The 22418-nt window shown below is 58.2% G+C and overlaps 2 protein-coding genes across 8 annotated transcripts; both read left to right on the top strand.

Moving 5' to 3' along the window:
• The first annotated feature begins 50 nt into the window (after positions 1-50).
• Positions 51-14939, top strand: LOC144246947 (uncharacterized protein C15orf39 homolog). 5 transcript variants are annotated; one of them, XM_077785837.2, is made up of 3 exons: positions 51-890; positions 9789-12821; positions 13422-14939. In XM_077785837.2, exons 2-3 carry the CDS (start codon positions 9836-9838, stop codon positions 13439-13441), a joined length of 3006 nt encoding a protein of 1001 aa, XP_077641963.1. In that variant the 5' UTR covers positions 51-890; positions 9789-9835; the 3' UTR covers positions 13442-14939. The 5 variants fall into 5 exon arrangements, with proteins under 5 accessions (XP_077641963.1, XP_077641961.1, XP_085444614.1 ...); XM_077785835.2 differs by having other exon boundaries at positions 9789-12825; XM_085588488.1 differs by lacking the exon at positions 51-890 and adding an exon at positions 1626-1763 and having other exon boundaries at positions 9789-12825.
• Positions 14940-15095: 156 nt separating this feature from the next.
• On the top strand, positions 15096-22287 carry LOC146766508 (uncharacterized). 3 transcript variants are annotated; one of them, XM_085588484.1, is made up of 12 exons: positions 15096-17957; positions 18393-18451; positions 19051-19205; positions 19631-19734; positions 19859-19917; positions 20163-20299; positions 20380-20504; positions 20633-20691; positions 21013-21167; positions 21537-21643; positions 21758-21871; positions 22065-22287. In XM_085588484.1, exons 1-12 carry the CDS (start codon positions 15993-15995, stop codon positions 22107-22109), a joined length of 3084 nt encoding a protein of 1027 aa, XP_085444610.1. In that variant the 5' UTR covers positions 15096-15992; the 3' UTR covers positions 22110-22287. The 3 variants fall into 3 exon arrangements, with proteins under 3 accessions (XP_085444610.1, XP_085444612.1, XP_085444611.1); XM_085588486.1 differs by lacking the exon at positions 21013-21167; XM_085588485.1 differs by lacking the exon at positions 21537-21643.
• The last annotated feature ends 131 nt before the right edge of the window (positions 22288-22418 follow it).

Here is a 22418-nt window from a genome sequence, read left to right as displayed (position 1 = left end):
CACGCCTTTATTTAGAGACGCCAATTCATCACAAAATGTTACATATGAAGGGCTTCGCTGTCAGGGTGATCTGTGCTCGTGTTTTTGACCAATTTGTTACTCAGGCGGCCGTGGAGCCCCTGAACTGGATTGGGCGGTCCGGACTTGATGCCGGGCCCTCGGTGTTCTACAGCCGCATGGTGTTCCGTGAGCCGTGACTTCACCCTCAACACCTGCACCGGGGGATCCCCTCGATGGGGGTCCGCTCCTATGGGGGTGCCTGTATTTGGGGGCATGTCCCGAATGGGCACTGCCGGTAAGTGGGGGGGTCCTTCAGGGGGTCCCTCCCTCATGGGGACTGCTTGTAAGGAGAGTGCCCCTCTCTAACGGGGTCCCCCCTAAATGGGAGGCTCGTTCCTGATGGGGACTGCCTGAAATGGTGGCCCCTTCACTGGCTCCACAAAATGGGGGACCCTTTAATGAGGCGCAATACAATGAGGGCTGCTCTTAATAACTCTCCCCCCTCACGGTGGGCTCTCCATGCGGCCCCTCCTCTATAACGGGGGGCTCGCGGCAACGGGGAACCCTCCCTACAGCGGCTCCCCGGCTGCGGGTATCCCCCATAACTCGGGGGGTGTCCCCGATCCGAGCGCGGGGACAGAGTCCCGACCAGCTCAGCGCACGTTGCCTGGGCTGTCCTCTGCTGTCTCGTCCCATCCCCTCCCCTCCTCCGGCCGGCCCATACGCACACCCAGCCCTCCTCCTTCTCCTCCTCCTCCTCCTCCCACTTCCTCCGTACAAGGCGGGCTGCCGGCCGAGCAGGGGCAGCGCCCCCCGTTCCCCCGTCCGCGCCGAGCCCCCAGCCGAGCCCGCAGCGATGCGCCGGGGGAGGCGCCGCGCCGCAGCCGCAGGTGAGTGCGGGCCCGGAGGGATGCGCGTCCCGCAGGAGCCGCGCTGGAGCGGAGGATGCGGGGGCAGCGCGGCGGGGCCACCCCCGGCCAGCGCCGCGCTCGCCTTGGGCTCCCTCGGCGGGTGCAAGCCCCGAGCAGGGCGGGACCCCTGCACGCCTCCCTCGGGATCGTCTGCTTCTCCTCGGGCCGTGCCAGCAAAAACGGGTTCCAGGCTCCGGATCCCGGGGTTTTACCCATTTATGGACACCTGGGATCCTGCGGCTGATTCGCAGCCCGAGCGCGCTCCAGCTCCTGCGAGAGGTTGATTCTGGGGGTCGCCGGAGTGTTGCCCGCACTGATGCGGTGGCCGCGGCTGTGCGGAGGGGACAGAAGGACAGAGGTGGCCACGGCCACCCAGCCCTGCCACATCCACAGCTCGTGTTCTGGCGGGGGCCTGCGAGTCCCAGCCGTGACCGTGGCCAGCGTGGGATGTGAGTGACATCGATGGGCCGGAACGGGATCGATGCCTTCTGGAGGGGTTTGAATCCCCCGAGTAGAAGGGGACGCAGCCCCGGAGCCCTTCTGGTGACTGCCCATGGCTCCCTGAAGTTTTGGGTTTTTTACATAAAAGTGAATATTCCTTGGCGGGAGGGGGGTTTCGGCTTTAATCGCAGACAAGCCGTGGCTTGGTGCGTGCGTTCCAGAGGGATACTGCCTTAAAAAGCAGCTGGCTTGGTCCACGGGAAGGCTCCGGCTGGGCTTTTGCCCGCCTGGGAGGAGCTCGGGAGCTGCAGACTTGGTGGAAAAGGGACAAGAAGCGGAATGAGGGAGCGGGGACGGCGGACGCCTCTTGTTTGTTGCCCCAAATGACCGAAGCTGTGGGGAGCGATGCCGGTGAGCTCGTCCGAACCCGCCGGACGTGGGAATGGTGACCTCCTGGGCGGGATCCCAAAGCCCCGAGGCTGTGAAAGCAGGATTGAAGGGCCGGGGGAATCGCCTCCTTCCCGCTGGAGTCGGGGAGACCCCGGGACCCCCCGTGCCGCAGCACCTCGGGGGCTGGGGCTGCTGCCTGGCAGCGGGTCTGGGAGATTTTCTTGCTCGATTGCTGCGGTTGGCCGGGGGCTGGCGGCTGGTTTTGGCATCGCGTGGCGATGGAGGAGGCGGGAGGCTGCGGGGAGAGGCTCCGCTCCGGGCATCGCATCGCGGGGAGGAAATGCCGGCGAGCCCCGCTGACAGCGCACACGGGCGCATTGCTGGCAGCTGTCGGGGCAAAAAGAGATGTCTGAGGTGTTCCCAGCGGCCTTGGCAGGCCGAGGAGCAGCGGGAGCCCTCCCGTGTCCTTTGGACACCCGAAAGGCGGCAGGCAAGGCTCCCGCGGGAGCTTCTCAGGGAGGTTTCGCTGCTGGTGGCGCGGGTTCCCTCTGCGCTTGGTTTTACTTTTACTCCTCCCGGCCAAACGGCCCCGTGTGGGAAAAGCCCTGAAAAGAGGGAAGAGGGGAAAAAAGGAAAAGAAGATTAAAGAAGAGCAATAACGGGCTGTGTTTATTCCACCCGCTGCTTTTCCCAGCTGTGGGGTTTTGGAATTCCTGGCTGCACGTGTTGGGGTTCTCGCAAGCATCTCCAGCGCTGATTCCCACGTGTCCCCCTCCTCCCCCGCTGGCTGGGATATTCCCAGGGGGAAAAGGCTGATGGTGACAGCCAAAGCAGAGCAGTTTTCCTGGCGTGGTGCAGCTGTGGGGATGGCGCTGGTTGGGCAAAATGCCGCTGGATTTCATGGAGAGAGGGAGCTCCTCTCCCGAATTTGGTCAATGAGCTCAGCCCTATCAGACATTCCCTGTGCCGGCTCCGGGCCTGCAGTGGGATCACTCGTCCTGCTCTGCCGCCCTCCAGCCCGAATTTAACTGGGAGCTGGGTGAAACAGAGCGACTGCATGGTGGCCGGTGGTGTCACCCGATCCCGAGGTGACGGCGGGGCCAGTGTCACAATCCCCCCACGGTGGGGAGTTGCAGATCCCCGGGGCTTCAGCGAAAGGGAAGAAGCAGCGGGGAAACTTCGGGACTCACAAGATGCTGGATTTCTGTCCCAGCTTGTCCACCCCCAACATTGCCACAGCTGGGAAGGGATCCCATGCCTGCATTCCCCAGGGAAATGGATTTAAACGCCAGCCTCCCTAGAGATCCCTTTTGAAAGGAAAATAATCCAGCCTGGGCTTTCTTCAAGCTTGCTTCCATTTGAAGGGAGCTGTTTTGCCTGGATCAAAGTGCTGGCAACCTTCACTGGTACTGCATGTCTTGGGAATGACCCCGGGGAATTATCCTGAGGATAAAACTGTGGGAACTGATGTGGGGGAGCTGCTTCCAAGGGTGCAAGCAGGGAGGGAAGCCCCGCGGCTCCCGTGGGGGTTTCCAGGGGATTCCAGGGAAGCAGTGTCCTTCCTGGGAAGTGATGAATTGCTGAAGCTGGCATGAGAAACCCACCGCGAGGGCTCAGTGAGGGGTGCAGCCTCAGTTGTGCTGTTTTGGGCAGGGCTGGGGAGCTCTGGTCCCCTCCTGGCAGAGCTGCAGCAGCACCAGGGGCTCGCTCCCTTATCTCCCCCACAAGTCTCCCCCCATATCTACTGTGTTTCCCCTGCTGTTGATGTGGCTTTTATCTTATCTCCACGTGCTCTTCCTCCATTTCCTCCTTGGCTCCTCTGCTAACGCTGCCGCAAAAGGAGGAAAAAAACAGCCACAACTGGAGAGATCCTCCTGCAGGGAGTCCATCCCTGGGCTTGGGGTTGCTGGGCCGTGCTGGGTGACAGGGGGTGACATTTGGCCATGCTGGGAGGGTGCTGAGTGATGCTCAGGTTTGTCCTGGCTGCCTGGGTGATGTACAGGATGCTCAGGTGATGCTGGGGGATCCTGGCTGATGCTCCAGTGCTGCTCCTGGGGCTCAGGTGATGGTCAGGTGTCTCAGTGGGATGCTCAGGAGACGCTGGGTGGTGCCAGGTGAGCTCAGGGAACACCTGGGGTTCTTGGGATGCAGGGCTGTGCTGGGACAGGCTGCCAGCTCCTCCTGCTGGCACCACCGCCTGTCCCTGCGGGCCAGCCCCACCCCACAGCAGCCCCAAATCCCCTGAGGAGAGGCTGAGCTGCTGCCTGGCCCTAAAAACCTCACTTTGCTTTACAAGGTGAAGCCGGGATGGGAATTTGGGGCACTCGATGTCTGTGTCTGCTGGCTCCTCACCTGAGCTGACCCAGCTTTGCTCCCTGCTGCCTGCAGCAGAGGCTCTTTGAGCTCTAGAACCAAAGCAGCCAGAGCTGCCCAGGACTTTTCCAAGGAGAGGGATGGAGAAAAGCCCTGCCAGCCTCCCAGGACTCCCCCGCTGGCAGGGAGGGTGGCATCCTGTGGGAAGGGAGATCCCTGCACAATGAAAGCCCTCAGGACTGGCCACGCTGTGGGACGTGTACAGAAGACTGTGCACCTCCAATTAATGCACACACAGTTATTGGCCCTGCAGTGACATTCCCTGTGGAAATGGACTCGGATGTGCAGAGATTCCCTGTCCTGAGCCAAAGCCTGCCTGATGCACTGAAAATTCGTGCCAAGATTATCAGATATAATTATAGTTGTTTTATTGGTGTTTTCATCAGAAGTAACTTGTTTGGAGTCCAAATATTAGTCAAACAAGTTTAACGCTTTGCTACTTTTGCTAAGTTTATTTTGTCTTTTTACTAGAAAAAAAAAATGTGGGAAAAGCTTTTTATGTTACAGAAGTAAAACTGTGTTTCAACCAAACTTATCCTGGGAGTTTGTGCAAGGATTTATGTATATTTGGAACAAAAAAGAGATGCACTAACCTTCCATGTTCTGCCTCTGAAGGCTTGAAATCTATGATGATGAGGCTGCATTTTTCAGAGATATTAACAGGAGAACTGAGCAATCTGGACAAAGTAATTGAACAAAACATCACAAGATCTTCTGTCCCATTATATTGAAAATCAGCACTGTGGGAGATTTGGCGTGAGCAGCAGCAGAGGAGAACTGATGGAATGTTTGGGTCGGGGTGGTGCAAGAGGCTGGAATGTCAATGGTTAATGCCTCAAACAATGGAGCACTTGCAGGGACTGCCCAGGTGCACAGGGCACACCCCCATGGGGCTGCAGTTACCTGTTGGACAAGATAAGGGCAGAGGCTGATAAGAGACAAATCCTGCCCAGTGCCACGGTGCTTTTTGGTGCTGCCAGTGTCCCTGCTCTTGTGGCTCAGCTGCTGAAACTCCCCTTCCCGGGACATTCAGGGTTAGCCTGGAGATCTTCATCCCCTCTGCTGGGCCATCATTGGCCTCTCAAGTGCACCTACACTTCCAAGTGTCACAGGCAAACAAACACACCGAGGTGACATCATCCAGAGTAAAACTCCCTGCCCCAGGAGAGGTACCTGGACGTTTCCACCAAGACTGAGCATTTTATCAACCCATGGAATTTGTGTTTCCTGCACTTCCCTCACCCCAGATAGATCATCACAGTGGAATTGGAACCTCCCAGTCTTGTTGGAAGATCCATGGGTGGTGGGATCCTTCTGCTCTTACCCTTCTCTTTCTTTTCCTTAGGCATTTTTGAAGTGTTATTTTTATGCTTTTATATTGCCATATTACAGTAGACAATAACCAAAACAGCTTCACTGCAACCAAATTGTTATAAAATAAACCTTATATATATATGTATGTATGTATCAATCCCAATTATTAATTTTCTCACTCTAATCAGGCCCCAAAGATCGTTTAACAAGGACCTGGGCTGTCCTCCTTTAGCAGTCAGGATGGGCACATGACTTGACACTTGAGGTTCATGTGGCAGCAGATCATTTTGGGTGCAGTTCCCTTTATGCTTTTTCAGAAATATGATGCACATGGATGCATATGGTCCTGATTGGCTGAATTTAGTTACCACCTGGCTTACTGGCCAATAGTGGTCTGTGTCCATAACTGTCTAGATTAGATTCCCCAGCACCCTAGACTGGTTGAGGTATTAGGGTTACCTATAACTCTGAGACCTCCAGGCAAGCTGTTAACCACCACAGGTTCCCCTTTCTGTTTTTAAAGGCAAGGCAATGTTTGTCATCTCCTGCAGGGCCCTTTGCAAAAAGGATGATAAACACTGCACTATGTCCAAAATAATTGATAAAAATAATAAGCCTAGGTTGGTGAGGCTCTGCATCCAGCTTGACAAGTCTAGCCTTAGCAGTTGTTGTCTATTCCACATACCTTCAAAAAGGATTTTTCAAGCATGTCTGAGAGCCATCAAGCATGGCGTCTCAGGGTGGTATGCCACACACTATTCACATTCATAACCCAATTACGCAAACGAAGAAAATTGCATTTAACTTTCTTACAAACTGTTAAAGTTTAAAAACTATCATGCCTCTGCTTTTGATCTGTCCCAAGTGGGTTAGACTTACAGGGGCAGTTTGCTTTTACATGACCTTGTTGCCCACAGCCATAACATTGGTGTGTTACCTTCAGTTGCAATGCAAGATGTCCCCAGAAGCATTCTATGGTATTCTGTCACCATCTGTTAAAACCAGGCGGGGCAGTGTTCTTTATCTCTTCCATGACTCACCCTCCCTTGGGGAGATATCTTCTGTCAATGGGCCATTGAGTGTCACTGCAGGATTGATAAGATTACATCATCCCATTGTGAGATGCCCCACCCAGTGGAAGAAGCCAAGCATTCCTACCTGGATATAATCTGAGATTTCAAACACCACAGGCAGCCTTTTCCACTGGATTCCCAGAGGAAGACCAGACCCTTCTACTTCACCACTTGATCTTCAGAGGAAAACGACAGCCTTTTAAAGGATCACTGCTTCAACAGAACCACACCTGTCACTTGAGGAAGACTGCAGACACCACTTAGTCGGACTGCTACCAACACCCTGACCCCAGTGTGTCAAGTCAAATTCTGACTCTGTCAGTGGGGTTTTGTTTTGGTACTACTGCATTTTACTTTACTTTTCCTATTAAATTGTAGGGATTTTTAAAATTTATACATACCAGTGAAGAACTGCTATATCTATTCTCATATCTTTGCCTGAGAGCCCCTTAAATTCTAAACTGTAACAATTGTAGAGAGGGGGTTTACATTTTCCATTTCAAGGGAGACTCCTTCCTTCATTAGCAGACACTTGTCTTTCAAACCAAGACAGAATCAGCTAACAAAGCAATACTCTCTGATTCAGCCCCAATTTTAGCATGTATATTAATTAACTTATTTAAGGATGGATTTTCTTTTGGTAATAAATCTATAGCCCTTTTGCAGTCCTCATTTGCACTATCCCATGCCAATTTTCAATTAATTGATTTCTTGCATCATTATTTATTACTTGCTTTTCCATGGCATCTGTAAGAGACAGTTCAAAGATCCCTCGTCTGCCTCACGAGCACCATCAAGAATGCAGATTGAAGCCCCCCTAAGGACTGCGACCCTTGAAATTCTAACACAGGGGCACTGGCCTGACTGAAGTGGGATGTCTGCCAAGTGTTACCTGCAGATGTGCTCGCTGGACCAAGACTGCTTTCCCATGGGAACCGTGAAACAATGGGTCCTGCTCACTGCTGGGACTGGTTTGTCCTGTTCGGAACTGGACTGTCTGTACTTGTTCTCAATGGACTGATTCTCCACTGTCCTGTACCTGTTCCCTCCACATACCTTCCTGTTCCCCCGCCCTGGCAGAAGACTATAAAAGACCCCTGAGTTAACCAAAGAGTTTGAGGTTCTCCCTGATGTGACAAGGCAGACCTATTGGCTGGCTGGACGACGAGGATTTTGTGTCTGTTGGTAGCTCTTACCCCCTCCCACCTCTTTCTCTCTCTCTATCTAGCTTTTATCTCCTTTCTAATCCTTCTATCACATTTGCTGTGGGCACTCAATAAAAGGTGCATTTGTTTTGATTAATACTGAAAGCCCCTGCTGTGTGTCTTCTGCACTCTGAGATTGGTAAAACAAACCATCACAACCCCTGCTTGTACTAGCAGATTGTGACAGCATTTCGTGTCCTCTCTATGAATTGCATGTATGGGTCCTTGAGGCCCTGTTTGATCATGGAATACCTCTGGGTTGGTGTGGCCATGTCTGCAACATTCAGCAGGGCTTGTATCCCCAAGTGTTTTGCCTGTACTAATATTCAAGGACGTAGGCGTGCCTTTAACTGAGGATTGTCAACGGGGGGCAGTCCCATAAGCTGAGAATCCCCAGCCCCAAAGGGTGGATCTTGCTGCAGTACCTCTAAATTGCGCTGCCCTCGATCCTCTGCATATCGCTGCCAGGTGGACTCGAACATCATGCATTGAACTGAGGTACGAAGCAGCTTCACTGTCTGTTTAATATCTGAAGGTGTCATCTCATTGGCAGTAAGAAACACTAACATCCTTGCTACTGCCAGAGACCACAGTGTGTGTTTGGAGCCCGGCTGGCACAGTTCAGAGAGGACCTGTCATTTAGGGAAACGTACTTGTCAGGTGTCAGCACCAGTCATCCCACCCGCAGGCTGTGAGTCAGTCGATGGCAGTGGGGGCACGGGCACAGAGATATTTTCCGCACCTTTGAGATCCCCATCCGCAACGGCAATCAGCTTTACCTGCCTCCAGAAGCTGACCAGATTGTAGGCAGATTTGGTGACCGATACCGGCAGTGTGGCAGAAGCGTTCTCTCACGGGTCAGCAAGAGTGTGATAGCTTGGTTTCCCTCCGTTAGGATGTTGTGAGCTTAATAATGAAAAGCGTCCCTTGGACTTCTCGAGCCCTGGCTGTGCATGTGGCAGGGTACCATGTCCCGTGGTCCTGGGCACCAGCAACCTCCCACCAGCGCTTCAGCACCGGCTGCCGCTTCCCTCTGGGCTCTGCTCGTGGCGTTGGCGGGTGTGCCGAGCGGTGGCCGGGCTGCAGCCGCAGGCAGGGGTGTGCCGAGCCCGACACCGGCGATATGGAGCGCGGAGCACAGCGATGGCTCCCGTGGCCACGACACGGGCGGGCTCGCCTGCAGCACAAACGCGTCTGCTGCCGGTGGCAGAGGAGGTCTGGTGGCATGGCAGGACGGTGCCACAGGGACAGGGGGCTCTGGTAACAGCCGCTCTCCTGTCGGTTCTTGCCCGTCCTTTCTGCCCGCACTCCTGAAGTGGCACTCACTCCTCCGCCAGATTCCCCCTGCTCTCCATCCTTACGGGATGATCCACTGGGCAGTGCCCACAGCACATCAGCTGTGCCTTTTGAGCTTTGCTTGGCTTTTATCAGTTTTAAACTGTGCAATACCAAACACCAGGTTGTTTAAAGGTGTCCTAGGGTATAATATTGACGTTAATTCCATTACCACCTCCAGCTGCAATTCCTAGGTTTTTTTTGTCCCTTATCTCGTGACTCAGAGATAAGGCCCCCCAGGAGGAGCTATTCTTTTGGCCACATGACTGATAAGATCACAGCATTCTATTGTGAGATGCTCCGCCCAGAGGGAGGAGCCAAACGATGTCCCTCCAGGAAGACCCATTCTTTTGGCCACATGACTGATAAGATCACAGCATTCTATTGTGAGATGCTCCGCCCAGAGGGAGGAGCCAAACGATGCCATCAAGGATATAAGCGGGGTTGTGCAGACAGCAAGGAGATCCCGTCTTCCAAGAGGAACAGCTGAGACCTTCTCTACACTGGACCTCCAGAGAGAAACTACATCAGTCTACAGGACCACTGCTTGGACAGAACCATATCTGCCACCACTGCCCTAGCCAGCAAGTGTCAGGTTGTATCAAAAACTCTGTCAGTTGTTCTTTTGTGCTATTGTATGTATTTAGTTCTTCATTCCGTTTTTCCTAGTAAATTGTATATCTGACTTAGAGCCTCTCACTGGTTTTGCTCTTCAAACCAGGACACTTACTCTCTCTCTTTTGCAGGAAGGCCAGCTCAGCTCTCCTGTGGGGACACTGGCACCAACCTATAAATGGCCTCAAAACGGTGCTCACAGCCTGCAGACCCTGTGATTCTCAAGAAGCTGCCTCGTCTGGAGCCTGCCACCGGCTTCCTGCCCAGGCAAATCCCAGGCACATGCAGCCCTGTGCCCCACCCGGGCTCTGCAAGCCATTTCAGCTACAAGGGCTCCTACTTTGCCTGCCCACTGCAGCAGCCCCCAGCTGGCTGGAGCCCCACGCCTGCCTACCTGCACTACAGCCCCGGTGCCCTGAGCCAGCCCGTGCCAGCTGAGGGGACACTGCTGAGCTTCCTGCCATACCCACCAGAGAGCCTTGACACCAGGCTGCAGCCCCCGGGCAGCCACAAGAGCAAGGGCAGCCTGATAAGACAGGAGCAGCTGATGGCCAGAAAGAAGCTGGACAGTCCCAGGTGCCCCTTGCCAGTGAAGAAGCCGGTGGTGGTGAAGAAGGCAGTTCCCCTAGCAGTCCCCAAGCCAGTGTACGGTGCTCCCGCCTCCTTCTTGGCTCCCAGGATGGCTCTGCTACTCGGGAAACAAGCAGAGAGCCTGAAGCAGCGACCAGGTGAGGCGAACTGGGCCCTGCCCCCTGCCACCCACCCTCTGCACCTCAGCGAGCCCCACAGGAGCGATCCCTGCGCCGAGCACAGCCTCCTGCTGCTGCCCTCCAGCCTGGCCCTGCCTTCCAGGGAGCAGCTGAGCTCCCCTGCTGCCTTACCCCACTACTGTGTCACCTTTGATAACGTTGGGCCACCCCCCAGCACCCCGTTCCTGGAAGCAAGTTATCCTTCTGCCCAGAGCCAGAAGAAGGTGCCAGAGGTCCCCAGCCTCAGCTTGGACCCCTGGCCCAAGCTCCAGCTGCCTGACAGCAGCCCAGTGATGCAGGAGAGGTCAGCAATGTGCTACCCACCTCACCCTTACCCGCTGTCACCCCACAGAGCTGGCCCCCTCTACCACCCCCCAGCTCCCAGTGCCGGGGAGCCCAGTGCCCTGCCCAGCTTTGGCTACGTGGCAAGCAGGGAGCCCTTTCCCGGCACCTGCCTCCAGCCCCAAGATCCCAGCAGTTTTTTTCCCAGCCCCTTGGAGCCCTACGTGCCGAGGACAGCGGGTGGCAGGCTGGGGGCAGCGCTGAGGGATGCTGAGGCACCCAGGGATGCCGAGCTGCCCAGGAACACCGGGTACCCAGGGTTTGCCATCAGCCCGGGCGATGCATCCGCGTTCCAGGCCTCCTTTCCCGGCACGGAGCCGGGCTGTGAGCAGCACGGGGCAGACAGTCCGCAGTGGCGAGCAGCACCGAGGCACAGCAGCGCTTTCCAGCCTGTCTGCACCCCAGAGAGGATTTCTGGGGGCTCCGGTGGACTGGCTGAGACACTTCCCGAGAGAGGAGGGAGCTGGGAGAAACCCAGGCAAAGGGAGGAGGAGCACCTGTGCCCAGGGAGGAGGAAGAGCAGCCCAGCCCCTCAGGACACCCCCCATGGGGGACCAGGGGAAGAAAATGCCTGCAAGGTCAAGGATCCAGCCAAGGAGCTCCTCCGCCCTTCTCTGTCCGTGACCCCCGTCAAAGAGCTGGAAGAGCTGAGGGACACCAAGGCTTTGTCATCCTCCCCACCAATGCCTGTGATCCACAATGTCTTCAGCCTGGCACCCTACCAGGAGTATCTGGAGAGGGCCAAGGTCACAGACCCCATTCTGTTCTGCAGGAACCATCTGTGGGAGGACTCCTCACCCCAAAACACGGGTGGCAGCCAGGAGCCTGCTGCCCTCAGAGACGTCTCAGTGGTGTCCAGCCTGAGGTCAGGCAGTGATGCAGTGCAGAGCCAAGAGGAAAGTTGTTACGGGAGCATCCCTAAAAAGCCAAAGGCTGAGGCCCAAGAGCTGGAGTCTCAGGAGGGCAGCCCTGACAGGGTGGGCACTGAGGAGCCACCCCCTAAGGAAATGGTGCTGGACCTTAGCTTCAAGAAGAGACTGGTGGAAGCTGGGGACACCCAGAGAGCCCCTGGCTGTGCGGAGGGGACACTGGACCGAGATGATAAGGAGGAGAAAGAGGCTGCAGGAGGGAAGGTGGGGTTGGCAGAGGGTGCACAGCCACGGGGGCCTGAGGTGGACTCTGGAGACAAGAGCAGCTTCCAGAGCTCAGCCAACTTCATGTTCCAAAAATACAAGCTGCTGCCCTCCCTCCCAGCCAGCACTGAGCCCACCCAGCAGGATGGCAGCTCTCAAGCCCCCCAACCCAGCCCCCCCAGCAGCACCCCCACACCAGCTCACCCAGCTTCCTCTCCATCCAGCACCCCCCTGTTCCTACAGCCTGGCCCCCAGCTCAGCATCATCCTGGCCCCAAACCCTCCCCAGATCCTGGTTCCCAATGCCCCCTCCACTCCGGTGGAGGAGAAGGTGGTGGTGGTCCAGAAGGTTGGTGTTCTCCCCTCACAGACCCCCTCGGGGCAGTACTTCACCTCCCTGCACACCTTGCTCTGTGACACGATTTCAGGCTCAGTGTCCCGCTCCTCCCCGGAGCTCCTGCAGGAGTGGCTGAAGAAAGCTGAGCGGGCAGAAGAGCTGGGAGAGATGCCCAAATCCCTGCCCCGCCCCAAGAACGGCTCCAAGGCTCCCAGTCCTCAGAAGCCCAGCAACGGCAAGGAGATCTGGCTGGCTTTCCAGGACGTGGCCAGGCTCCTCACTGACCTGCTCTCCCAGCTGAAGACCTTCATGTCCGCTTGCCCTTTCCCCCACGTCGTCCGGGCAGGAGCCATCTTCATCCCCATCCACGTGGTGAAGGAGAAGCTCTTCCCAACGCTGCCCGGGAGCTTCGTGGACCAAGTGCTGCAGAAGCACAAGGTGGAGCTGCGTCCCACCACCCTCTCGGAGGAGAGGCACCTGAGGGACCTGGAGCTGAAGAGCTGCACCTCCCGCATGCTGAAGCTCCTGGCCATCAAGTGGCTTCCTGAAATCTACCCTGACCTGCTCAACCTGCACTGGCACAACTCCATCCGGCAGCGGCTCGGTAGGTAGCCCTGCATCTCCTGGGGATGGGTCCCTGGGGCTCTCCCAGGGATGTTCCAGCTGTGCTTGCCCTCCAGGTGTTGCTGCTGCTGCTGCTGGGGAGCAGCCAAAGGTGCCTCAGCATCCCTGTCCTCCCGAGGGTTCTGCCCAGCTTTTCCTCTGTGGGCTGTGGAGGGGGCAAGTTTCAGCTGGAAGGGAGAAAACTTATCCTGGGGGTATTGAGGAGGTTTCAGACAGTTCCAGACCACTTCTGCCCATCCACGGGAGCAGTGTCAGACCCATGGCTGTCCCATCCAGCTGGTGACTTCACTGCTCTGTTCAGATAACCTTTTGTTGCTGCTCAAGGCCAGTAACAGCAACTTTATTTCTTCCAGGTTTAAGCTCAGCTAGCCTTCCAAGTAGGTAACTCCTCTTCCACGTGGGTTGGTAGGAACTGATGGGATTGTTTTGTTGTTTTGTGGAGGTGTGTGTGTGGATTTCATGTGATGATGAGCAGCTGGAGCTGGCTGGGAAGGCTCTGCTCCCTGGGCCGTGCTGGAGCAGGGAATATTCGGGATGTGGGTTTCTGCCCTCCCTAACCACTCCTTCCTCTCTCAGGTAGCCCTGGCATGGAGGCACTGAAAACTGATGGCAAAGTGACAGCCATGGACAAGCCAAGGGAAAGGAGGCACTGAGGAATGTGCCAAGGGCAACAGCCAAACGGTGATGGGAATGGGAAGGTCCTGAGTCCCCAGAGCCATGGATGCTGAGACCACCAGCAGCCCTGCAGGCAGGTGCTCAGCTCCACCTGCATCAGGCTCCTCCAGGATGCCCACACCTTGCTAGGGACCCTCTGGGGATGCTGCTCAGGTGGAGGACAGCTCAGAGTGCTCCAGGGACACACAGAGGGATGCTGCTGGAGGGTTATCCAGGCCCACACATGGGCTCGAGCCCCTCACAGCAGCTGGAGATGCTTTTCTTTGAGCGGATCATCTTCCAGTGCATGCCCTGCCTTCATCCAGGATTGCCCTGGTGAGCTGAGAGGGAATGGCTGGAGGTCCAGAGGAGCTGGAGCAAGAGGAGCATGGAGATGGCCACAGCACCGTCCCCAGCCTTGGAAAAAGGGACTGCAAGGATGACATCCCACCTCCTCCTCTCTGAATCCCCCCTCCTGCTTTATCCACGCCATTCCCAATAACCATCCCCTTCCTCTGGGATTTTCACCTTTATAGTGCCACAAAGAGCTGGCACAGCAGCAAGGGCAAGGGAATGATGACTTCCATAGTTTGAAACTAAGATTTTTTATCATAAATGAAGACATTTTACAAATGTTCTGGATTTACCTTTATAAGGAGCTGCTGCCTTCAGGTCACGTGTTTTGGGTTGTTCTTTTCTTTAAATATAGTAATTTATATGTGTCTTTTTATTTAAACTAAAAAGCTGCAAGAAAAGTTTAAAGACTCTTAAAGAAAAGAAAACCAAATCGCTTTGCATCCCAGATCCTGTCCCAAAGGAGAACATGGGAGATGCACGTTTAGGGACCACCTTGGTGCCAGACCTTGGAAGGAGGGATCCTTTCATCCCAAAGGGCTACGGGCATGCCAGGAGGGACGTTGGCATCCCAGCACTAAGGGACAGCCCCTCACCCTGGGGGGCTGCAGCAGGGTACACAACAGAGGCCTTAAAAACTCATTGCTCAGGTGTTCTTCAAGCTGCTGCAGGGCATGGAGGAACAAAACAAGGGTTACTCAAGTTTCATTTCACTACAGGGGATATTTATTTTAAACTAAGAAGATGGGGGGATGGGTGGGGGGTATGGGTAGAAATGACCCTACCCAAACTGTACTTATTTTAGCCAAAAGGTGTGTGACCTACTGGGAGATTTCTGTGGTGCCTGCCTGTTTTATTGTGGGGATGGGGTGGCTGTGGATGGGATGGGTAAGGGGTATGCTGCTGTTCTCCTCACTCCCCCCACCACTCCATGCCTGTGCACAGTGATTCAGAAAGCAGTGTTTGTAAATAATGTTGGTTTTGTACATATATAAGGTTCCAGGAAAAAAAGTTCCTTCTCTTTATGTAGTTTTTTTGTAATATGAAGAGTTGCCTCACCTGGTTTAAAAGAGTTTGGCTTCTTTCGAGACATGCCCTGGTTCTGTTTCTGCTTCCCAGTGTGGGCACAACGGGATCTCGGGGGGTTGGAGGGTCCCCAAACTCTGATGCACTTCAATAAGCCACGAGTGCTGTGCCCAGCCCCTCTGTCCCATCACTGCAGGCTGGATCCAGTGTCCAGGATGCCACCACAGGAGCACATCCCAGGCTCCACAAACCCCCCAGGTGACAGCCTGGGAAGAGGGTGCTGGTGGGAGTCTGAGCATCAGAAACTGGGCAGGAGAGTCTGGGGTGCTCAGGGATGCAGCCTGGGCTGACCCAGTGGGGCCCCTGAGTCCCTCCCCCTCGTGAGCCCCCTCCAGGCACAGAACCTGCCTGATCCCAAAGGCCAAGTGCTGCAATCCACCTCTGTCAGCCCCAGCCAGGGCAGCCCAGCAGGTGAGCACTGCCACAACCTCACAAACAGGGAGTTTTTGGGAGCAGCAGCAGGGTTTGGGGATCATCCTGCCCAGAGGGACAGGCCCAGCGCCTCCTGCTGCTGCTGAGTGCTGCAGGAGGAGCAGAGGGAAGCTGAGACCCCTCCAGCTGCACCTGGGAGAGTGCAGAGGAGTTTGTGTGTTAATTGGGAACAGCTGGAACGGAGCCACATCCTCCCGCTGGGAATCCAGATAAAAGGCAGGCTCTGGCTAGGCCTTGGTGATCTCTTCTGCAGGGGTGCTGCCGGGTGAGGGGTGCTGCCGGGTGAGGGGTGCTGCCGGGTGAGGGGTGCTGCTGGTCCAGGCCCTCCTTGGGGAGGTTTCTGGGGGCCAGGTGGGTGTTTGGGGCAGGGAATGAGGCCGTGTCTGAGCCCAGGGCTGGTTCCATCCCTGTGCTGCCCTGGGAGCTTCCCAGGAGGTGCTGAGGCTTGGCACAGGCGTTCCTGAGCCGGGAGGCTGCTGGGGAGCAGGAGGGGGTTTAATAAGGAGCTCTGGGGATGGGGAGCTTGGGAAGGGGCCGGGGCCTGGGATGTGGGAGCTGCAGAGCCCCACTCTAAATCTGCTGCTGTCCCTCTCCACAGCTGAGCTCTGGCCGTGGCCCTGCCAGGATGAGCCGAGGGGTTGGGGCACCGAGGCCCCCGGCCGCTGCTGCTGCCCCGCGGGCAGGAACGCTGCTCCGAGCGGAGAGGGAAGGGGCTGCGGGCACAGCCCCGTGTCCTGCTGCCCGCGGGGCTGTCCCTGCCCGCAGGCTGCGGTGCGGAGCCTTCCTGCTGCTGGCCGTGTGCGTGTGTGCCACTGCTGTCCCCTGCGGCCGGGGCGCTGCGGCTGCTGTCCCCGGGGGTGCCCCGGGCTCCTCGGCCTCCCGGCGAGGGGCGGGGGACAGTCTGGGGACAGCTCGGGGGCACCTCCTCTCCTCGGGCTGCCTCCCGGGGCTCCCGGGAGTTGTGGCCCCTGGGACAGGCGCCGGGGGACAGAGCCTGGGGCCAGGGCCTGCGGCCACACGGACACCTCGGAGCTCCCTGCAGCGGCAGCCCGGCCCTGGGCGCAGGGAAGGGCTCAGGCCGGGCACAGCAGTGCCCGTCGGGCTGTCCCTCACACAGAGGCCTGGCAGAAGGGAGCCTGCTGCCCCGGCCGGGCTCTGCCAGCCCGAGGGTGTCCCCAGTCCTGGCTCCTGGCGCAGAGCAGGACCGGCCTCACCTGGTGCCACACGGATGCCAGCAGTGACTTCAGCTGCTGGCCCGGGGCAGCGAGCGGGCACAGCCGAGCCCCAGAGCCCACCGAGGGGCTCTGAGGCCACCTCCAGAGCTTGGAGTGAGGCGGCTGCTGGGGTCCCTGCCACCTCCCGGGCACGGCTGCAGCCTCCTTCCCTCCCCACAGCTGCCCCCGGCCCATCTGCAGGGGCTGCAGTGACCTGGGGGGCACCCAGCCCAGTGCTGCCGCTCCGAGGGACAGCTGCAGGGTCTCGGGTCCCACCCGGTGTCCCCACAGGGACCCTGACGGGTGCTGGCTCCTGGAGCCCCAGCACGGCAGAGCAGGAGGTGGCCTCTGCTCTGCCCAGGCAAGGGACACCCAGCTCGGCCGGGCTGAGCCCTGGCACGGTGGGGGTGCCCCCTGCCCTGACCCTGGAGGGGCTCTGGGGCACTGCTGGCACTGCCCTGCCTGGGCCAGCTGCTCCCTCGGTGGGTGTTCTGCAGGCCCAGGTTCCAGGAAATGGCTCTGGACTCCTGGGTGCTGTCCTGGCATCACTTCCTACCCCTGCCACAGCTCCTGTTGCCCACAGTCAGCATGGGCTGCCTTCCTCCCTGCCCACGGTGGCCTCTGGGGCTCCTGCTCTCCCCTCGGGGACACAGAGTGAGTGGCCTTCTCCTCCTGCACAGCCAGTGTCCCCTGCAGCCTGCCCAGCACAGCCCAGGGCTCCCAGCCCTGCAGGTCCCACCGTGCCTGGGATGAGCTCCACAGCCACTGGTGCCATCGCAGAGCTTGGGCAGAGGGCTCTGATGGGAGGATCCAGGCCCAGCAAGCCCGGGACAGCACCCGTGGGCCCTGTTCCCACTGCAGCAGGACCTGCAGGGCCCGGCCCTGCCAGCCCAGGCTCTGTGCCTCCCCCCTGCTCCCCACAGCCAGCTCTGCAGCGTGGCCCTGAGCCTGGGCACCGCCCTGCCACCCGCAGCAGCGTGACATCTCCATCCTGCCCGCCGGCTTCTCCTGGAGCTGGGCGTGTGGCCAGCTCCCTGCTCAGCTCCCAGAGCCTGGCAGTGCCCACAGGAGCTGCCCTCGATGCCCACGTCGTGTCCAGTGGCCCCAGCGCTTCCCAGCACTCCTGCCCAGCCACGGAGCCTCTCCCTGCAGCCAGCAGAGCGGCCTCCAGCCCGGCGGAGCTGCTGAGCGAGGGCAGAGCTGGCTCCACAGGGATGGAAGCCCCTGCACCCCACCCCTCCAGCCGCCCCCTGCCCGCAGCGCCTGTGCACGTGCTGCCCCTGCGATTCCGGCTGCTGGGCATCGCTTACGCCCCGGCTCTGGGCAGCAGGAACTCCCCGAGCTACCGGCAGCTGGAGGCAGATGTGACACTGATGGTGGGTGCTGCAGGTGCTGGGACACTTTTGGCACTTTGGGCTGCGGGGTGGTGCCCGGCCCCGCTGGGGGAGCAGCCCGTGTGCTGCAGCAGCCCTTGGGTGGGTGTTGCCCACCTGGGCATGGTGGAGGTGGGTGAACCCCTGGCACTGCTCTGCTGGAGCTTGGTCTGAGGTGGGACTGGGCTCCCCTCACCTCTGGCAGCCCCCAGGGCCATGGCACATGGTACTATTGCCAGGCTGCTGTGGCTGCTCTGGGTGTCCCAGCTCATCCCTGGCATTCCCAGTGGGCTGGCACTCGCTGGGGTGCCTGGGTGCTGTCCCGGGCAGGCTGAGCTGACTTCCCTCAGTTTATTGTCCCCTCTTTGTCCATGTCCCCTTCACAGGGGGAGCTTGGGAAACCTTCCCAATTCATTACCAGCTGCTTCTCCCTTCCAGCTCAAGCAGATGCTGTCCAGCTACCAGAGCTTCCTGCAGGCCAATGTCCTCGAGTTCCTGTGAGTGTGCAGCTGCTCTGGGGGCTGGGTTCTGAAGCAGCAGTGGCCTGAGGGAGCCACCCTGGCCCTAAGGGAGTCCTGTGTGGAAGAGCAACTGGTTACACTTCACTTTGCCAGAGACTCTGTTCTCTTGGGAAAGGTGCATGCCCGAGGAATGGCTGCAGACACAAACAGCACGTGTGAATGTTGTTCCTTTGCTCCCACAAGGCTGGGAGGTGGATGTTGGTGTGAATGGCTGATAAGGGCAGCAACCTCTGCTCTAAGCAATGTTTGTTGGTGTAGGCTGTTTTGGCTTTCCTCCTGGGTGTTCCTGGGACTTTCTTCAACCTTTCCCATAGCAGAAATATAAATACTGGAGTGTGTGTAATAAAGGTGGATCCTGCTGGAAGAAGCAGTGGTCTCTGTTTCTGTCCAAGCTGCTGCAGGTGTGGCTTGGAGGGAAGGGTTATACAGGGAAATGCTGCAGACAGGTCATTGTGAGGGGCTGCACTTCCTCACTGTGTCATCCTCCCAAGGGATCCCTGTCTGAGTTCCTGGATAAAAGCACCTGAGAAAAAAGAGGCATCAGGTGTGCTGCCACTGTCTCCTCTCCCTGCCAGGAATGGCTCCGTGGTGGTGCGAGGGGAGGTTCTGTTCCGGGGGGATGCTCCTGCTCCCACCAGCTCCCACCTCATCCGCACAGTCGTCACAGAGGCCAGCAAGGGCAGGAGCATCTTCAGCTGGGAGCTGGAGCCCCAGTCTGTCCAGTCGGGTGGTAAGTCCTGAAGCTCTTCCCACAGCAGGGCTGCTGCTGCCAAGCACCCTCCTCGTGCCTCCCTCAAAGCCCAAAGCCGCGCAGTTTGGGTTCCAGGCTTTTCCTTCCCTGACATCCCTTCTCCTGGCCTCTGTGAAAGCGGTGTGAGGGTGTCAAGGGTGGTGGAGTGCACATCTGGAGCAGCTGGGCCTGTGTGGGCCACGGCTTCTGCTGGGCTCCCTGGCCTCCCCTCTCTGCCCCGGCTCTCCTGTGCTGGGAAATGCCACATCCCAACCCCTTCCCACATCCAAAGGGATTCCTCCTGGCTCAGTGCCCTGCTGCTTCCTGCCCTTGGGGTGTGGCCAGGGATGAGCCCAAGGCTAAGCAGTATTTGCCAAGGGAGCTGGAGGAACAGGAATGAACAGGACTCTTCCAAACTCCCTTAGGCTTCAGCCTGGAGAACCTGGAGCCCGAGAAGCTGTCCATCTCCCTCACTGGCTCCCAGCTTGGACTGAGCGGGATGGATCCTCTGGAGAGGCTGGTCAGAGAGGTATGCCAGGCCTGGGGGGCTCCTCCCAAGGGTGCTGCTGGGGGAATGGGCACAGGCTGCCCGGGGCTGGAGTAACCTGTGCTAAACAGGGGAAGGTGTGAGCTGTTGTCTTCTCCCTGCTCAGGTAACTGCAGCTGTCAGTGCCCTCTACCACGTCAGGAGCTTCACCATCTCCCAGCTCAGGTATGGGATGCAGCCCCTCCTCTGCCAACCTCTTCATTTCCCTGCCTTCACTCTCTCCTGTGCCCTCTGCAGCTGATGAGTTGTGCTGCAAGGAGGGAGAGGATGGGATCAGCTGGGAGGGGATGTGCAGCTGGAGCAAAGTGTAACTGAGCACCTTGTGTGGCTCTCAGGGGAAAAGCAGCAGGAAAGGTGCTGGAGCTGGCCCCAACCCTCCTGCCTTGCTCAGAGCTCTTCTCTCCCCTCAGAGAGCTGGGTGGGAACACGGAGATCACTGGAGACCTCTACCTAGACACAGTTGTCCATGCTGACGTTGCGGAGGTTCTGGAAGCCCTGACTGTGCTCTCGGGCCTCTCCCTGGACCTGAGCTCCCTCTCGGTGGAGGGTAAGGACAGTCCCCGGCTGTGCTGTGGGCAGGGTGGCTGCCAAATCTGCCCCACCAGCGCTTGTTCCTTGCTCCTTCAGGGTCCCAGCTGGATCTGCACGTGTACCCTCTCTCCTTGGTGGTCACCAACAGACACTTCAGCCAGGAGCTCCAGGATCCGCTCTCTGCCGAGCACCACAATCTCTCCAGGGACCTTGGCCATGCGGTAGGAATGGGGCTGCTGGCAAGAGGGGATGAAGGTCCCCCCAGCTGGGTGAGAGGAAGAGGCACGGGGGGAAGAGGGGCTGATCTGGGGTGTCCAAAGAGCTGAGCTGAGCACAGCCTTTCTTCCAGGTGGCGAGAGCCCTGAGGGATTACCCCACCTTCCTGACAGCGATCATGAAAGGATTCCTGTGAGTGGGGCAGGGGTTCTTTCTGCTGGGCCAGGGAGGTCTCCCTTCAGATATCAGCCAGCAGCTCACGGCTGACAGCTGCAGGTTTTGGCTGCAGAAAGCTTTGCAGGGGAAGCTGAGGTCAAGCATGAAGCCATTGGATCAGTGGTGATGTGCTGCACCTCCAGGGATGTCCCTTCCTTCCCAGGGCTCCCTGAGTGCAGAGATCTCTTCCTATTGAGCAAAACCCCCTGGGAGGAGGCTGGCAGTGCCCACCCCATGGCTCTGTGGGGTCATGGTGGGACTGGCAGCTGCTGGAGCTGCTCCCAACCCTGTCTGCAGGCCTGGCTCCTTGATCTGCCATGGGAAGGTGATCTTCCGTCACCCCGCTCCCACCAGCGTGGAGGTTCTGGAGACACTTGTGCGCTCGGTCGGGCCAAAGCAGGCTCTGGCTGGCTCTGACATCCAGGTGGATCCACACTCTCTGTCTGTGGGAGGTGAGCTCCCCTCTGGGCCGTGGTTCTGTGAGCTCCACAGGCCCCAGGCCTCCACTGTGGGCAGAGCAGATCCACAGCTGAGCCCATCCTGGTCCCTGCTGTGCAGAGAGGCTCTGCTGTCTTGGCTGGTGTGCTGAGCAGAAAGTGAAATTCCAGCAGCAGCTGTGCCCTGGCCCTCTGCATAGCCTGGGGCAGTGGGGCTGGAGACCTTCTGCTGCAGGACTGGTGTGGGATGGGAGGAAAGGGCATGGAGGGCGTGGAGCGGGTGTTCTGCAATCCCCTGTGTTTGTCCTGGAGCAGAGGGGGTGGCTGGCACCCCGTGGGGCAGAGCTGGCTGCCCCGGGCTCTAAAAGCTGTGCTCTGCTCCAGAGGACACCCTGGACCCTCCCAGGCCCCAGCCGGGCTTCCCAGCTTACGGAGTGGCCATCGTGGCCATCGGTGGCCTCTGCATCATCGCTGCGCCCGTCGTGCTCGTGGTGAGGGCCAGTTCTGTCTGCTGGGCTGCACCAGCAGCCGGGGCCTTGGGTGGGGTGGGCTGAGGGGCTCTGTGGGGCCAGGTAGGGCTGCAGCCCCTGTGCTCTCCTCCCCAGTGCCTGGGGACCAAGAGGCTGGGCTGGCAGGATGGAAGAGCCCTTTGGCACAGGAGAGACCCTGGAGTGGGGATCCAGACGTTGGACATGGATAACCAGGGCTTCTGGACAGAGGTGAGAGGCCTTTGCAGCCCTTGGAATTTCTGCTGTGCCTGGGAGCTGCTGTTTCTGCAGCTCACAGGTTCTTCTGTTACCTGCTGATGATCTCTGGGGCTGGAGAAACCTGTGGGGAGCTGTGGAGGGAAGGGACCCTCATTCCTGCCTTCCCTGGAGCTGTTTAAAGTGACTTCTTCCCTGTCCCCTGCAGGACCCTGAGGATGGTCACTTTGAGTGGCAGAGCACTTCTGCCTGAGGAGCGAAGCAGCAGCAGCTGGGGGAGCTGGGAGAGGGGCTGTAGGTGGGGAGGAGATGCTGAGAAGCTCTCCCCGATCTTGTGGCTGCAGCTGCCAGGTGCTCCCTGAGCAGAATGCAGACCCAGGTGTCTAAAGGAATAATTTTGTATCTTAAATAAAGTGTTTGTAGACCGTGAATCCCAGTTGTGAAGGATGTGTGTTTGCTGAGGGCATGCTGTTGAACCTCCCTCCCTCCTGGGCTCCCAGTACCACCACAGCCCTGTGCTGCTGCTCTAACTGGTGCCTGTAAGCTGGGCTTGGTCCTCACC

This window comes from Lonchura striata, chromosome 10 (assembly GCF_050655825.1).
Source record: "Lonchura striata isolate lonStrDom1 chromosome 10, ASM5065582v1, whole genome shotgun sequence".
NCBI lineage: Eukaryota > Metazoa > Chordata > Aves > Passeriformes > Estrildidae > Lonchura > Lonchura striata.
This window is presented reverse-complemented; position numbering and strand designations above follow the sequence as displayed.

Coding starts and splice junctions, on each gene's coding strand:
- LOC144246947 (XM_077785835.2), top strand. CDS start 9,836: ATGGCCTCAAAACGGTGCTCACAGCCTGCAGACCCTGTGATTCTCAAG. Junction 12,826..13,421: donor ATCCGGCAGCGGCTCGGTAG/GTAGCCCTGCAT, acceptor TCTCTCAGGTAG/CCCTGGCATGGAGGCACTGA.
- LOC146766508 (XM_085588484.1), top strand. CDS start 15,993: ATGAGCCGAGGGGTTGGGGCACCGAGGCCCCCGGCCGCTGCTGCTGCC. Junction 19,206..19,630: donor CCAGTCTGTCCAGTCGGGTG/GTAAGTCCTGAA, acceptor AAACTCCCTTAG/GCTTCAGCCTGGAGAACCTG. Junction 20,300..20,379: donor GAGCTCCCTCTCGGTGGAGG/GTAAGGACAGTC, acceptor TTGCTCCTTCAG/GGTCCCAGCTGGATCTGCAC.